At 47.0% G+C, this 16,085-nt stretch overlaps 1 protein-coding gene and 1 non-coding gene across 2 annotated transcripts in view; both read right to left on the bottom strand.

The window, feature by feature from the left end:
* Positions 1-2,522: 2,522 nt before the first annotated feature.
* Positions 2,523-16,085, bottom strand: part of LOC119397200 (serine-protein kinase ATM-like) — a 55,104-nt gene continuing 41,541 nt past the window's right edge. The window contains exon 10 of the mRNA XM_049416490.1: positions 2,523-2,812. Within this exon, the coding sequence (XP_049272447.1) occupies positions 2,523-2,812 (290 nt within the window). The remainder of the gene's footprint in view (positions 2,813-16,085) is intronic.
* Positions 13,220-13,291, bottom strand: Trnat-cgu (transfer RNA threonine (anticodon CGU)). The gene has a single exon. It is a non-coding gene; the product is annotated as a tRNA-Thr (tRNA).

The raw sequence follows: 16,085 nt of genomic DNA, 5'->3' as shown, positions 1-16,085 counted from the left end.
CGCGCTGCCGTTTATGCTGCCTCTTTGTGCGAGACCGTTAAGTGCGCCACACAGATGTGTTGCCTTCACGAACGAAACCAGCTCACCATCGCTGTGCCCGTGTTCAGTGAGGAACGGAGGAGGCATCACGAACACTTTCATGACAATCACGGGCGTATGGTACAGCAAGCGCCCCAGAAGTGACGGCATCAGCTTAGTTGGCGGCGTGGTACAGACAACTAGGAATGTTCGGCTTCACGCGGCAGCAAATGCTGCATATCGGTGGAGATTCAGTGATGCGTGTGCGCACGTAAACGAAGTGCCCAAGCATCGGGGAAAGCCAGATGAGTCGTCTACTCTTCCGCCACAGTGTTTGTGTTCCGCGTCATTGCTTCCAAACGCTCCACGTGAGAGAGCAGTAATCTATTCCGCGTTTGGCTGTATCAGCGGCACTCATCATGAGACGCAAGTTTGCAGTTGGCGGTAGTTAAGCGGGGTTCGCGGCAGGTACCAAATGTATTCACAAGAGCCTGGGCATGCACCAAAATGCCTGATAAGTGTACTGGGAGGCATTCAAGTTATTTCAGACATGGCTGTGGCGATTTGACTGCTTGTAGCTGAATAAAAAAGCATGAATTCGTTTCTTCAAACTGCCCATTTTTTCGAACGATTTTGTGATTATAGAGAGTCCAAAAGATTGGACGTTGACTATATTTATCTTCTGGAAGTTCAAATACTTCGAATAGTCGAATTCCGGTGTGAATCGAATAGAATAGCAAACACTATTAGAAAAATATTCGAAAGTTTGAATATTCGTACACCTCTACTTTTTACACTTTCCAACAAGTCTGTGATCTCATAAAAATCAATGACATGCATTGAGCATCAGTGGTATTGGCAGTTTTTAGAAATATATTTAGTGGGAGTTTGTGCTTTGGTTTGGCTATGTATAGGGGTTGGAATACAACCAACCCCTATACATAGCCTTCATAGATTACAAGAAGGCATTTGATTCGGTGGAGACATCAGCAGTCATGCAGGCACTGCGGAATCAGGGCATCGGCGAAGCCTATATAAATATAATGGACGAAATCTACAGCGGATCCACAGCCACTATAGTCCTCCATAAAGAAAGCGACAGAATCCCAATAAAGAAGGGCGTATGGCAAGGAGACACGATCTCTCCAATGTTATTCACCGCGTGTTTACAGGAGGTTTTCAGGGCCCTAGATTGGGAAGAGTTAGGGATAAGAGTTAATGGAGAGTATCTCAGTAACCTACGATTCGCTGATGACATTGCATTGATGAGTAACGCGGGAGACGAATTACAGCTCATTATTACTGAACTGGATATGGAAAGTAGAAGAATAGCTCTGAAAATTAATATGCATAAAACTAAAGTAATGTGGAACAATCTTGGCAGAGAACAGCGCTTTGCGATATGTGGCGAGACACTGGAAGTTGTAAAGGAGTACGTCTACTTAGGACAGGTAGTAACCGCGGAGCCGAACCGTGAGAGTGAAATAACTAGAAGAATAAGGATGGGTTGGGGCTCATTCGGCAAGCATTATCAAATCATGAATGGTAGTCTACCACTATCCCTCAAGAGGAAGGTATATAACAGCTGCATCTTACCGGTACTTACCTATGGAACAGAAACCTGGAGACTTACAAAGAGGGTTCAACTTAAATTGAGGACGACGCAACGAGCGATGGAAAGGAAAATGATAGGTGTAACCTTAAGAGACAGGAAGAGAGCAGAGTGGGTCAGGGAACAAACGGGGGTTAAGGACATCATAGTTGAAATCAAGAAGAAGAAATGGATATGGGCCAGGCACGTAGCACGTTGGCAGGATAACCGGTGGTCATTAAGGGTAACTGACTGGATTCCAAGAGATGGCAAACGCGTGAGGGGGAGAGAGAAAATTAGGTGGGTAGATGAGATTAAGAAGTTTGCAGGTATTACGTGGCAGCAGAAAGCACAGGACCGGGTTGATTGGCGGAACATGGGAGAGGCCTTTGCCCTACAGTGGGCGTAGACAGGCTGATGATGATGATGATGTGCTTTGGTGGCCTACCCGTTCAGACAGCCTTCTCTGACCCTGACAGGCTGTCCATCTGCTGTCGGGCCGTGCAGAGGAAGCCCTGTGGGCCGCCCATCTGAGGTTGGCCCAGTTTGCCGACTCACAGTTGCAAAGCATTGAGCAGTACCTGCGCTCGCCCGAGTTCATTGCCAAGCAGGAGCTGCTGCAGCAGTCATCGCAAATCCTGGAGTCGTCTGGCAAGCGCACATCCATGTGAGTACTAGTGCCATTACTTGCTTACACATTGAGTCCATGTGCTGTGCAGCTTCACATCAAGGCCTTGCCTAGGAGTACTTTAAACATATCGTATTCACTCGAAAATAGGTCGCGCACGAATATAAGTCGACCCCTACTTATAGCGCTCTACGAGAAATAAAATAAAAATACGGTCTACCCATGTTTTTTTAGAAACAAAAAAATTGAAACATAGCACACCTTTATTTACAATAACTTAATGCCCTAGTCGCTGCCGGGAGCGTCATCTCCGTCAGATGTGCAAAGAAAGTTGTCGGATTCTTCACAGGCATCCTCGGCATCCCAAAGGACGTCTTCCTCACTGCCATCGAGCGCGTTGGAAATGCAACACTTTTTAAAACCAGTCGTGATAAGTTCCGCTGGCAAGTCCTTCCACACGTCCTTCACCCACGTCGCAACTTCACTGGGGGATGCCTTCTTGCAGCGTCCCGTCGGTGTCATTGCGGCATCCTCCTTCATGAGCCACGTACTATGTAACTCTTTGCCACCCGGTCCTTAAAGGGTTTGTTGACAGCTACGTCAAGTGGCTGTAGCTGGGATGTCATACCGCCAGGTATGATGACCAGGTCTGTGTTAGCCTTCTGCAGGCCCTCCTTGATGCTTGGAGCTTCAGTTCTTTTTCAAGAGCGTCATGCCTGCCAGTCGCTGGGCCACGAAAAACACGACGCTGTCTATTGCACGCGAACAGTCGGCCCTGCTGCTTCCGCCAACCCCATAGAGTTTCTTACCAGAATACCTAGAGGGAAATCTGGTGCCACCGTCTATGCGAATTTCTTAAGGGCCGCCGTTTGAGCGCTGGGAATGACGGTATATGTGCCTGCGAGGCTTGTGTTGGCTGGTGTTGTGCGAGGCTTCGGCTCAAAATCGGATACGACTGCGCAAATAAAGCTTCTCTAAAAACAAAGCTTTTATAAGCGGATGTCATTTACGCGTATTATATTTTAAAATAAACGTCCACTAACCTTGATGGCATAACCAAACGGCGAAAGAAAGAAACAGACGACGAACAGTGGCAGAGAGAACACTGCCTTTGTCGTCTGCCTGCCAAGTTTAGCGGCTGTTGGTTACTTTTTACGCTTCGTAAAACTATACATCGACACAGGAGTTTCCAATGTTAAATAAAACTCATTTTTCTGCAATAATAAAAAAACAAATAGCTCACTACGTGCTCCTTCAGTAAAAAATCAACCATTTCGACGCAAGGAACGCGTTGAAGCCAGACACGTCTTCGAGGTTTCTGGGCTCTACGTGAAGGATACGAATCCGAGTCAAGTTCGAAGCTCACATATCCCGGCATTCCCATGCGTTCAACAGCTTGCAGCACCACTTTTCTCTCTAGGTAAGTGTAGGAAACTCTATGGCCAACCCCTAGTCAACTTTTAATTTACGTTGAACTCACACTGAGCGGCACAGCTGCTGGAATTCTCGGCAGAAAGTATCACTTGACGCTTGAAGTCAGCTGTGTAGCTCTACCAACGTGACATTGTTGCAACCGCGCACATGCAAATGCGAACCGTCATGTCAGATCGCAAAGAGTAAGGCCTTAGGCCAGTGCCAGTGCGGCTGCGCGCCGGCAGACAGCACGGCTAGGGGGCTAGGGACTTCACGGCCTACCTGGGGAAATTGCGTGTTCCAGCGCAAAGATGGCAGAGTGGCTGCATTTCGCGGGGGCTTTGAAAAGGCGGTGTGCCGCTATTGCACGAATGACTTCTTTTTTTTCCTTAGTTACGTACTAGGAAAAGGGGGGCGGGTGCGGTCCTTATTCCAGATTTTATGGTATATAATGTGCGTATGTAGCAGGAACTGCTTGAAGAACAGCGGGCGTGGCAGTTGAACGCCATAAGCACGGTGCTTTTGGCCGCTTTGATCGCAAATATAGGTCGAGATTCTTCGGTCACGAATATAGGTCTATAGATGATTATGGGCAACATTTCTGGGAAAAAAAGGTTCACCTGTATTCGAATAAATACGGTATGTGAATACGTGCGACAGTCGACATCTACAGAGCTTCCACAGCTAGTCTGCTCCTCCTCAGGAAAAGCAGGAAAATGCCGACTGAGAAAGGGGTCCAACAAGGAGGTACAATCCGTACAATGTTCTTCACTGCACGTGTGGAAAAAGTATTTAAGTGACTAGATTGGGAAGAAATAGGAATAAAGATTAATGTAGAATATCTCGGCAACTTGCGGTTTACCGATAACATCATACTGTTCAGCAATGAAGCCAACAGATAGCAAAAAATGACGGAATACCTAAACTGCGGAAGTGTTAAAGTAGAGTTGAAGATAATTAAGCAGAAGACGAAGATAATGCTAGGTTGACTGTCACAAATTTTGTGGTGGTGTTCAGAAGACGTAAAGAGTAGGGATGGGCGAATATTCGGGCGTTTCGAATATTCGAACGAATATTACAGTATTCGAATTCACTTTGATACAAATTTATATTATTCGAAATTTCGAAGTATTCGAAATGAACGAATATAGTATGTATGTTTGACCGCACATACCCCCCCCCCCCCCCCCCCCCCCCCCGTAAAGGTGGTTTCACTGCAGCGTCGGGTTGCTGTGCCGTGAAACTACCCATCCAGGGGAAATCTGCACTGCCGCGAAGCCACACCTCAAGGCTAAGTGTACATATATTTTTAAGTTTAAAAGCGTATTATACGGGCTTATATGCACTAAGGATAGTAATTTTTTAAATTGTAACGTATTCTTCCCCTTATAACTTGCACTCTACTGCTATTCAAATCTTGATAATATTCAAGCATGCCTCCACTTCATTTCAAACCAAAAAAGGGACATTCACTCATACTTAGTTTCCAATCCTTAAAAATATTGTGCAAGGGTCATGACAAAAATGCTCATTTTTCATAATACAGTGGAACCCCGCTGTTACGTTCCTCACTGCTGCGTTTTCCCGGCTGTTACGTCGTTTTCCGCTGGTCCCGGCATAGCTCCCATAGGATACAATGTATTGGGAACCCCGCTGTTACGTCGTAACTGTCGGACCGTTCCCGTATGATACGTCGCGAAGTGCGCTCGGAGCCGACCGAGTGACTACCAAAGAGAGCGGCCATGGTGCATTTTCACGCAGCTTGGCCTTGTTTGACCGTAATATTAGCCGCATGAGAGGCGCAAGCAACAGAATCTTTCAATTGATGCAAACAAAAGCATGGCCTTCGAGATTCAAATTGCAAAGATGGCGTCTATGACGTAACTGCTCGCAAAAGCAAGGCCTCCGAGATTAGCATTTACTATTAACAAAAGCATAGCCTTTGAGATTTGTATTGCACAAACATGGTGTGTATGACGTAATTGCTTGCGAAAGCAAGGCCTTCGAGATTGGCATTCACTTCTGCCATCGCGTTGGCGTAGACTCATCATCATCGTTATTCGTCGGAGAACGGGAGGAGTTCGATCTGGTTGGAGCTCGCATGGTCGTGCATGCGGTTCGCGGTCGGACTCGCCGCGCCGGTCGTGATTGCGTGTGCTTAGTTCTTTCATGCCTACAGCTGTTGGTGTTAAAAAAATCACATACGTTGATTACATTTCTGTGGATGAGGCCGTCCTAAGCTCCGCGTTTCTATCCATCGACTAGATCGCGGCTGAGCGCTTCGTGCTGCTCGTAAGAATTGAAATAAAATTCTGTACCACTAAATATTTTGCAGTTTTTCCTGTTTGTCGGCCGTTACGTTTCCCGTCTCTTACATTTATTTTTACGGTCCCTTCAAAAACGTATCAGCGGGGTTCTACTGTATTCAGGTACTTGCCCATCTTGCCAAAACGTGAACGCCGTGTAGAAAACAAGCTAGCACGAAGGTTATCGAACAGTGCAGAAAACTACAGCAAATGGCTGGCTGAACTGCACAAACCGAACGACGCGAACGCCATGCTAGCCATGCCAAAGTTGGTGATGCTAATGCCGATATGGATAGCGCCGATAGCACGTTTGTATAGAGATGTGAGAAGCTAAAGATAAAATCCTGCTTTAACCTTTAGTTGGCGGGTCTACGAATACTAATAAAAAAGTTAAAATTTTTAGCCCACTTCACGAACATCTTAACACGAATAAAATCAAAAAAAATATATATATATATATATACTGTGGTGACGATGATGATGGTTGCGTTTCCTTGCGCCATCTATTGACTACGCCTAGAAGCTTACGCGCGCGCGCATTTTGAATACGTATTGGTTGAGGAAAGTGTGGGTGCGGCTATTGCGCGGATTTTTTTTTTTTTAGAATATGCATAGAAGGCCTTCGAGATTGGCATTCACTTCTGCCATCGCGTTGGCGTAGGCTCATCATCATCGTTATTCGTCGGAGAACGGGAGGAGTTTGAGCTGGTTGAAGCTCGCATGGTCGTGCGTGCGGTTCGCGGTCGGCCTCGCCGCGCCGGTCGTGATTGCGTGTGCTTAGTTCTTTCATGCCTACAGCTGTTAGTGTTAAAAAAATCACATACGTTGATTACATTTCTGTGGATGAGGCCGTCCTAAGCTCCGCGTTTCTATCCATTGACTAGATCGCGGCTGAGCGCGCCAATTTTCGTGCTGCTCGTAAGAATTGAAATACAATTCTGTACCACTAAATATTTTGCCGTTTTTCCTGTTTTTCGGCTCTTACGTTTCCCGTCTCTTACGTTTATTTCCTACGGTCCCTTCAAAAACGTATCAGCAGGGTTCTACTGTAATATGCGGTACATGCTATTCGAACTATTAGATTTGAAATTATTCGACTAAATCACTATTCGCTTCGGATTCGCTTCGAACCTCAAATTTACTATTCGCCCATCCCTAGTAAAGAGAAACGCAAGACGGCACAACACACTAAACGCTCCAAAACCAAAGAAAGCTAGCAGCACTGTACAAATACAAAAATGCAAAAGAAACACAAATCACTTCGACCAAACTTGTACAAAACTAACGATAAATCACTCAGCTCTTAAATTCTAGCCACAGTCTGGAAACGTCGGCCTCACAGCCACTGATACAATAGAATCTTCTCACTTTCATTAGCCGACTGCTGGTGTTGATGATCAAGGAGTTGTCATCTGTACCTCAAAAGACTGAAGAGACTCTTGTGACCGTCACATGTGCCTAGGTTGTTGTGTGCTGACATGGCATGCAGTCCTAGGGGCTTAGGTCTAGTGAGCTGGTCGGCAGCACGGTGCTGTGCGGAACTGTCGACATGGAAGTCTGGGGACTGTCAAGTGTCATAGCTGGCCTGCTTCAGAAGTGGGACAGCTGCTGTTACAGCTGGGTTTGTCATGAGAAGCTGTAGCCTTGCGGAAAAGCCTTGCTCGAACGTCAAGGTCGATGGCCATATTTGGGCATGCCTGCATCATGGCCTTTGGATCCAATTGCCTGCTGTTCCCATCACCAGTGCAATGCTGGCAAAATGACCCTTGTTCTGCTGGGCCCACATAGACAATGCCAGTTCAGAGCTGCTCTCCTTTTGATTACGGCTTGAGTCATGTGCCTTGAACCTCTGGAAGTTTTCATGCACGCACTCATGCCTTTTAGAATGCGTTGCGCTCTTCGTCTGTCTTCATCCTCACTGGTGGTCCAACTGTGCCATTTGCACGATTTTGATTTTGGTACACTCCCATCTCTCTGCACTTTGCTGTGCCCATTCAAGTACAGCTTGCACCAACTACACCAAGGTTTATTGTTCCACCTGCAGTCACCTGCCGATTTTTCGGACCCCCTAGGGACCACGAAATCGTCCGAAAAATCGGGCAGTCCGAAAAAACAAATTCATGCTTTTTTATTCTGTTCAAGTAGTCAAATCGCCACAGCCACGTCCGAAATATCTTTAATGCCTCCCAGTACAATTATTAGGCATTTTGGTGCGCGCCCAGGCTCTCGCAAATACATTCGGTACCTGCCGCGAACCCCGCTTAACTACGTACGTGCCAACCGCCGTTTTTGCATCTCGTGATGAGCGCCGCTGATAACAGCAAAGCGCGGAATAGATTACGGCTATCTTGCATGAAGCGTTTGTAAACGATGACGCGGAACACAAAATACTGTGGCGGAAGCGCGGACGACTCGTCTGGCTTTCCCCAATGCGTGTGCGCATGTAAAAATGCACACACACATCGCCGAATCGCCACCGTTACGCAGCATTTGCTGCCGTGTCAAGCCGATCGTTTCTAGTTGTGTGCAGCACATCGCCAACTAAGCTGACGCCGTCACTTTACTGTTGCTGTATCGTACGCACGCATTTATCATGAAAGAGTTTGTGATGCGCACTTAGTTCCTGACCGCACACGGGCACGGCAATGGCGAGCTGGTTTCGTCCGCGAAGGCAACGCGTCTATGCGGCGCACTTAGCGGTCTCGCACAAAGAAGCAGCAGGAATGGCGCCGCGGCGCATTTGGGTTCTCGCCTATTAAATGCGTGCAGTACGCATGCAACTGCGTTAGGCCACGTGCACTACCGAGCAGTTAACTGAAGATGCTTATCGTAAGGGTTGTCAGCGATTAAGCCGTACTGGCGCATTTGCCAGCTGCCGCCATCATGCCTCCGTGCATTTCCGCTGCTTATCCGTAACATCGCCGCACGGCGCCGCGATGGGCCCTGGTGGGCCCTTTGAATTTCTGGTCTGCTTCACCCCATAACGCTTCAGCATTGCGGCAAAGCTGACTTTCGTGCTCTGCTACTGTCTCAAACAGATCGACTGGCGAAAGCGCTGGTTCGAACCTAAAAGATGATAGACATGGCAGAGGTGGGGGCTTCAAATAATGCCTTTCGGACCTTCAGTTTGGGTAGAAAGTCCGAAAAATCGGACGCGGAATAGCTTCAGCGTCCGAAATTTTGGACGTTCTAATACATTGAAGTCTATGGGGCTGGTGACGGTTCTGCGAAGGCGTCCGAATTTTCGAGCATGTCCAGAAAATCGGGCGTCCGAAAAATCCGCAGTTGACTGTACTTACATGGTAGTGAAGTGTCTCTGTCCCAAAATATTGTCGGTCTGACATCAAACATACTAACAGCTTTTCCATATCGCCACAAATGCCCTCTGTTCTCACTCCTTCCACCAGTATGGTTTTTTCTCATTATATCAGCGCTGTCCCAGGTGTGTGGGACTTCCATTGTTGACAGTTTGACGTGCTGTTTACAGTCTGGAAGCTCATCTCTCTTGTTGAATAACTGGTGATAATGGTAGACAAGTCTTCTTTCTTTCTTTTTCTTTTTTTGAGTCACAATATGCATATCCTGATGCAGCCACACTGGACATACGGCTGCTGCTTCAGACACTGTGCACTGTAAAAGTCATCTTCGTGTAACTGAAGATTCAAACGTGCAAGAGTTTGCGAGTTTGCAAAAGAAAATAAAGTAAATGAAATAGTGCATGACAGTTGCGCTGCTCGAGTTTCTTTGGTGTGCCAAGAGTAATGCTAAGCCTATACGCCTGTTAAAATCATGGTAGGACGTGTCCGGCACCAAATGGTGCTACTGCCACTCGCGTGCATAGGAGCGCTCATCGCGTGTCTTGTCTGTGGAACCAACATAATGGGGTGGCGTAGAAACTGAGCCACGTGGTCACTGACGCACTGTGAGCCACAAATAATGCGTGGTCGCACTCACATGTCCATTGCAAAATGCCATTTGAAAAGCCAGTACGGTCGTCAATTGACCAAAAGAGGTCAGAAAAGTTGCTCGCATGCAAAACTTGCCAGCTGATTACCACCCACTTGTTATAAACTAGGCTTGCAAGTTTCCTCACCGTGTGTTCGCAAATCTTACAATCACGAGCCTGGAGCAGCGCTGGTGTGTGGGTTTCTCAGTGTTCATAGACTACCTAAGTACAGATGCAGCGTGCGGTGGCTTCATTAAATGGAAAGTCCAATGAAACATTCTCTGTTGAAATTAATAAACGGTGCAATTTAATGGGAAACAAATGGATCGTAGCCGCATTAGTTCTCTGTACTCGCAGAACGTTAAAATGCGCTTCCCGGAACCCAATTTTGAGAACCTCTGCCAGGAGTGAATCCAAGGGGTGGTCCTGGTGGTGGGAGGTGGGGGGGGGGGGGGGGGGGGGGGAGGTGCTGTGTCTCTTAACACCGTAGCTTTCTTTAATTGCACCTCGCCTTCTACCATGGGCACGTCTTGTTCCCTTTACCCGTTAGTAGCTGTGCTTACAATCTCTATTTGCTCTTTTTCTTCACAATGAGCTTCGAAGGATTCTGTAGGTGCCATTACTTGATGACACCTTATCTAGAGGTCTTTGCCTGCAATCTTCTGTCTTATGACCACTCATGGTACAATGGTCACAACAACTTCATTTCTGTTCGTTGATGCATCCCACACGACAGTTAATGGCTTGATGACCGGGAGTGTTGCAAAGGAAACACCTTTGCTACCTCCTGCATTCACTAGCTTAGGTTCTCTCGCTCACCTCCTCTTCTTGCCTCCTGGTCACGTCTTCATTTGCTTTTCCCAAGTTCACAAACCCCTGTGCCTCCACCAACTGGTCAGCATGTTCACCCATCTCATGCAGTGTGTGAAGCTATTCCCAACTTAGTGCTACACCGAACAAGAAACTGCTCATCTACATTCTCTCGCACGCCCCTTCAGAAGTTTTTTTTCAGTACTCAATAGTCTTTAACGGCAGATATGTAACTTTCATACTGCATTCATGGCAAAACGGCACAAACCAGATGCCACCACTGCTCTGTGGCCTCATCACAAAAACAATGAACATTTGGCATCATAACTGCTATCACCACGGCGAAAATTTCAGGGTGCAATTATTATATGGGAGGAAAAGAAAATGAAATTTTGGAGGCAGAACTGAGGGGTGCTATCGTTATTCGAGTAAACACTGTGCATAACATATAGGTCATTGTCATAGGATGTTGGGGCAGCATTGAGCAATAATCAATGTCAAAGACCCTTGTTCGTGGTGTTTATTAAGGCAAAAGCCTTAGGTGCTTCATCAAACGAGAAAATTGACTGGTGTACAGCATCGGCATCCCATATTGTTGGCGTCAACACGAGTGATTCGAAAAATCATCACCACGTGATGATGTCGCCATATGATGTCGTCATGACGTCACAGATCGCCAAGATGTGTGACTTCACATGGTGATGTCATCATATGACATCATTGCTTGGTCAAAGGTGGGCCGATCCCGGAAGCAGTGCAAAACAAGCTGAGGTGCAGAAAGCTTACAATGCCTCCGTTCCTGGAGGCATTGCAAACCACGTTAGTTGCAGAAAGCTTTCGGAGGATGGCGTGGGAGGTTCAATACATCGACTTGGGGAGAAAAAGGAGAAGATGGCTTTCGCCTTCAAGTCGACTTAGTTGGATGCATGAGGGACCTTGTGAGCTTTTGGAACAAAGACAAAGGATAGAAAACTGACAAGTTGTGGGCTCAGGGTCGCAAGTTGTACGTCAAGAGTACTTGTAAAAGAATGTGATTTGCTTTGTCTCAATAAATCTCCAAGATACTGTGCGTTTATTTTTATACCTGTTCTTCTAAGCATTGCTTTAAAGGGCCCCTCACCAGGTGACCTAGCGAATTTTAGTTAGACATTGCAAGTTGTTGCGAGCCCAATAAAGAGCATTATGCCACAAGAATTTTTCTAATCGGTCCGTTAGAAGCTGAGAAAAACAATAATTTGTAGCGGCGTGAAACCATAATGCGAGGAGGCGAGCTGCAAACCCTTGCCGCTCGCCCCGCGTAGCCTTCGCAAGCCAAATCCTTTCCCTGCCCTCTTCGCCACGCGAGGGGAAGGATCATATAACGCATACGCATGATCACGTCATGCGCACAAAATGTCACGAGCGCATGACGCGCCCGAACCAGCCCGAGCCCCCGAGACGCGAGCGGTGTTGTGGCGGCGTTCTTTGCGCTTCATCTCTGCAAGTTATGCCGAATGCGCCCTCGCCGATCACTTGGCTTTCAACCTATTACTGAGCGCGAAAGCTGCAACATTTGTACGGACGCGAGACTAGCGGTGTGCCGCATGAACATCTAGTTAGACGCGGGAGGATAAATGAGCCTAATGAGCGCTGGAACGCAGTAGAATATTAATTTCCTTGTAAAGGGTGGCGTCTGCACGATACGCAAAGCGCGAGAACACGAACGCGTGCGAAACGGAGGTAGATTAGTCTCGAATCTCGCTGCGATTCGCCGTAAAAATTAAAAAAGAAAACGCACACATTCCGTTTGTGTGTTTTATTATTGCTCTCAAGTTTTATTGATCCATTCAAGCAACAAATTACAAATTACAAAAACTACGCGTCGTGTCAAATAATTATCGCAGTGTCACGTGCTACTGTTGGCGACGTCAGAGCACATTCGTCTACGTAGAGGAGCGACGTCACAGCACTACTACCTACGCAGGGCCATTCTCTCATGTACGTCATCCCCTCATTCTCTGGGCACGTGGACGCGAGAAGAAGGGCAAGCAGCGTTCAGCTTGAAATTTGACCCATTTACGCGGCGCGTAGCGTTGCAAATTTTGGCAGACGTAATCGTGAACGCCTAGTGCATGCATTGCGCTCGTCGGCTCAAAATTGTCAAACCTGGTGAGGGGCCCTTTAAAGGGTCCTCAGCCACCTTCGATCATTGTTTAACATTTCAAGTAAGCGCGTGCATCGAGTTCAGAATGCCATCACGATCAACAACGCCGAACGCAGCAGTGCTACGAGCTGCGGATGCACCACAAATTCCAAGAAACAATCCCTCCAGAAGTGTGGCTTGCGTTGCGTGTCTGTGTTTTTTCAATGGAAGAAGGAAGGTGACACTTAAGGGCTCGTTTTTTGTTTGTTAGACACCATATTAATGAGAACTAACAGACAGCAATGCCAAGGAAAGTATAGGGGATGTTATTTGTAGTAATTAGGATATAAATGTGAAGAAAGTAAAGTAGGACAAAAAGATAACTTGCCGCCGGCAGGGATCGAACCTGCGACCTTCAAATAACGCGTCCGACGCTCTACCACTGAGCTACGGCGGCAGTCATCCTCCCGTCCACTTTATGGGGCATATATGTGCATTTAAACCTAGGAGTGTTAGTCAGCACCGATCGCAGCCATGGTGGCAAGTGTGGAACACTCTTTTTCTGCCTGTTGGCGTCACGTAGCACGTGACGCTACAGTTACTACAAATAACATCCCCTGTACTTTCCTTGGCATTATTGTCTGTTAGTTATCATTAATATGTGTTTTTCAACAAAACTCAATTGATAGTTTGCGCTGCATACATGTGGTCCTTTCCTTGTCTCCATTTTTTTACGCTGTTTTCTGTGATAAAACCATCCCTTCTCCTCTCTGGGCCTTTCGGTAATCCCCAGTGTTGGCCGTCATGTCAACATTCGCACCTGGTCAAGCCATTTACAGAAAGAACCTGTTTGTCAGATCTCAGGTACACGCGCTCTTCCTCCTCGCGCAGTGAGGAGCACTTGGCCAGGAGGAGCTGACGAATGGAACATAGCAAAGGAAACATCGAAACGAGCGAGGGCCTCTTTTGGATCACGAAATGCATGTGACTCCACTATTAGGATGTGGTTTCGAAAAATCCTTGTGGCTATGTGTTTTTAGAAGACTTGTGCACAACTGTAACACCACAACTAAATTTGGACCTCTGGGTGGTTTGGGGCCGTTTAAGATAGTATTACTGGCCAACTTGACCGGTGGAGGGAGATAGGTCCTAGTATGTTTCAATATCTACATACCATCACTGTGACTTTGTACATTAAAACCTTTTGCGTCGAGAATATTCTAAATCATATGTTGTAGAAATCGCATGGCAGATAGTACTGCCAGTTGCAATATGCTCACGCAAACAAACTGAAGCTATTGGTCGCATGTAAGCTTTGAGCCAAGAGCTTGCTATTGCTCTGCTATCACGATGAACAATTCGAGTGTTGCAGTGACTTTGATGAGTGCTGTCTGACACAGTGTGACTAGTCATGAGCACTAGATACCACTCTTCGATACAAAGAGGAGCAGTGCTAAATACCATGGGCTGGTGGTCTGAAGGATTGTATAAACCTCAGGCCGTCCCAGAGCTCTATGCGTTAGTTGCGTGCAGTCGAAAACAAATGGTACTTCCCACCGAGGCTTCCTATGCAGAATGGGCCTGCTGTATCCTACCAAGGGTGGCAAAAAGGTTGGCCGTACAGAGTGATTGAAGCTTCACTTTGATGACTCTGCATGTGCACAACGAGCCTTGTAAATGGCTGTCTCAAAAACTGCATGTATGTCTTCATTTATAATCGTGCAATAATTCGGTGCAGAAGAAGAAATGAGGTTTTTCACTCTGCAGGGAGGAGGCCCATGCCATGCGACTGCTGGAGCGCCAGAGCAACCTGGACCGAGGCGAGGAAGCTAATCTGAAAGCGGCGCAGAAGCGGCACCTCCTCCAAGCCATTCGACAACTACTTGCAGTGCCTGCGGGGAGGGCACGACCTGCGTTTGTTCCGGCTTGTCTCTCTCTGGGTCACTAATGCCGCTGTGCCCGAGGTCAATTCCTTGCTTAAGGTGCTCATGTTATCATTATTACATCATGCGGCACAATTTTTTTAAGTCCAATCAGCAATTTACTTTGTTTCATTGAAATATTGGTGCATTTTAAGTACTGTGGAGTCATGTGGTACATTTTTGCTCAAAAGTGGTAAAGGTAACCCCAATAACTGAGCAGTTAAAAAAAGAAATGAGTGTCGCAACCAAAAGCCACATGAGACTGCTTACAATGCCTGGCTTGGTCACTTGATCACTGCCAGTGCAGCAGCTGAACGCTGCCTCTGAGCACCATGCATTGTGGTGTGTTCACAATGGGTGGCCACCAGAGGCGTTGGCCACTGGCTCAAAAGGACGATAGATTGGGTGAAAAAATTAGTGTGCCTTTACTGTGATAAACACTGAAGACCAGCGAAGCTGAGGGGAAGCCTTGGCAAAGTCACGCAAATTTAGGGAAAGTTGGCCAAAGAAGAACGGGGTTTAGCAAAGCACAATGAAGGCTAAGTAAAGTTTAATTTTTACGCAAATTTTTTTATGCCTATAAGCTGCACAAATGCAAAGATATCACTAAAGCGTTATTTCCCCCACAAATGCTTCGCTGGTCCTTGGTGTTCACCATAGTAGAGCCACGCTAATTTGCCATAGTAAGCCACGCATAATTTGCTGTGCCCTACCTTCGCCGCTGCTTCTCTTCTCCACTTGACCACATGCATGGGTCCAACCTCCTCGCCTCCTTTCTCCACTTTCTCTGGTATACTATGCTATACCGTGCCCCCTCCTCACCCTTCACTTCCCTTTCCCAACACCTTGCTATATTATACTATAGACCTTTTCAACAGGAGAAAAAAGAAATGCCACCATGCTGGGCTGCACATACAAAGGCTGACGTCCCAGCCTTGGCAGTGCATTTTCAGGGGGGTCACGCCTATTCAGCACAGCCCAAAGCACTATGGCGGTGCCCAGGGAGCTGTCTGTGAAAAGGTCTATACAAGGCTATGCTATGCTATACCTTCTCCCACCCTCACTTCCTCCCCACCCCCTTGCTATACTATACTATACATGGCTATGCTATGCTTTACCCTCTCCCCTCCTCTTTTCTCTCCTCACCCTCACCTACCCTTCCCCACCTCCTTGCTACACTATACTACGCATGTATGTGCTGTACAAAGAGCTGCTTGGCATATACCTTCTATATTCTTCATATTTAGTGGACCGGAGGTGAGTAGTGGGGCTTGCCCAATTTCTGTGGCACATATTTGCTTCTCCATGCTGCGAACAAGGACGAGACCT

This window comes from Rhipicephalus sanguineus, chromosome 6 (genome assembly GCF_013339695.2).
Source record: "Rhipicephalus sanguineus isolate Rsan-2018 chromosome 6, BIME_Rsan_1.4, whole genome shotgun sequence".
NCBI classification, from domain to species: Eukaryota; Metazoa; Arthropoda; class Arachnida; order Ixodida; family Ixodidae; genus Rhipicephalus; species Rhipicephalus sanguineus.
The sequence above is the reverse complement of the archived record's forward strand: the minus strand, read 5'-3'. Positions and strand labels throughout refer to the sequence as shown.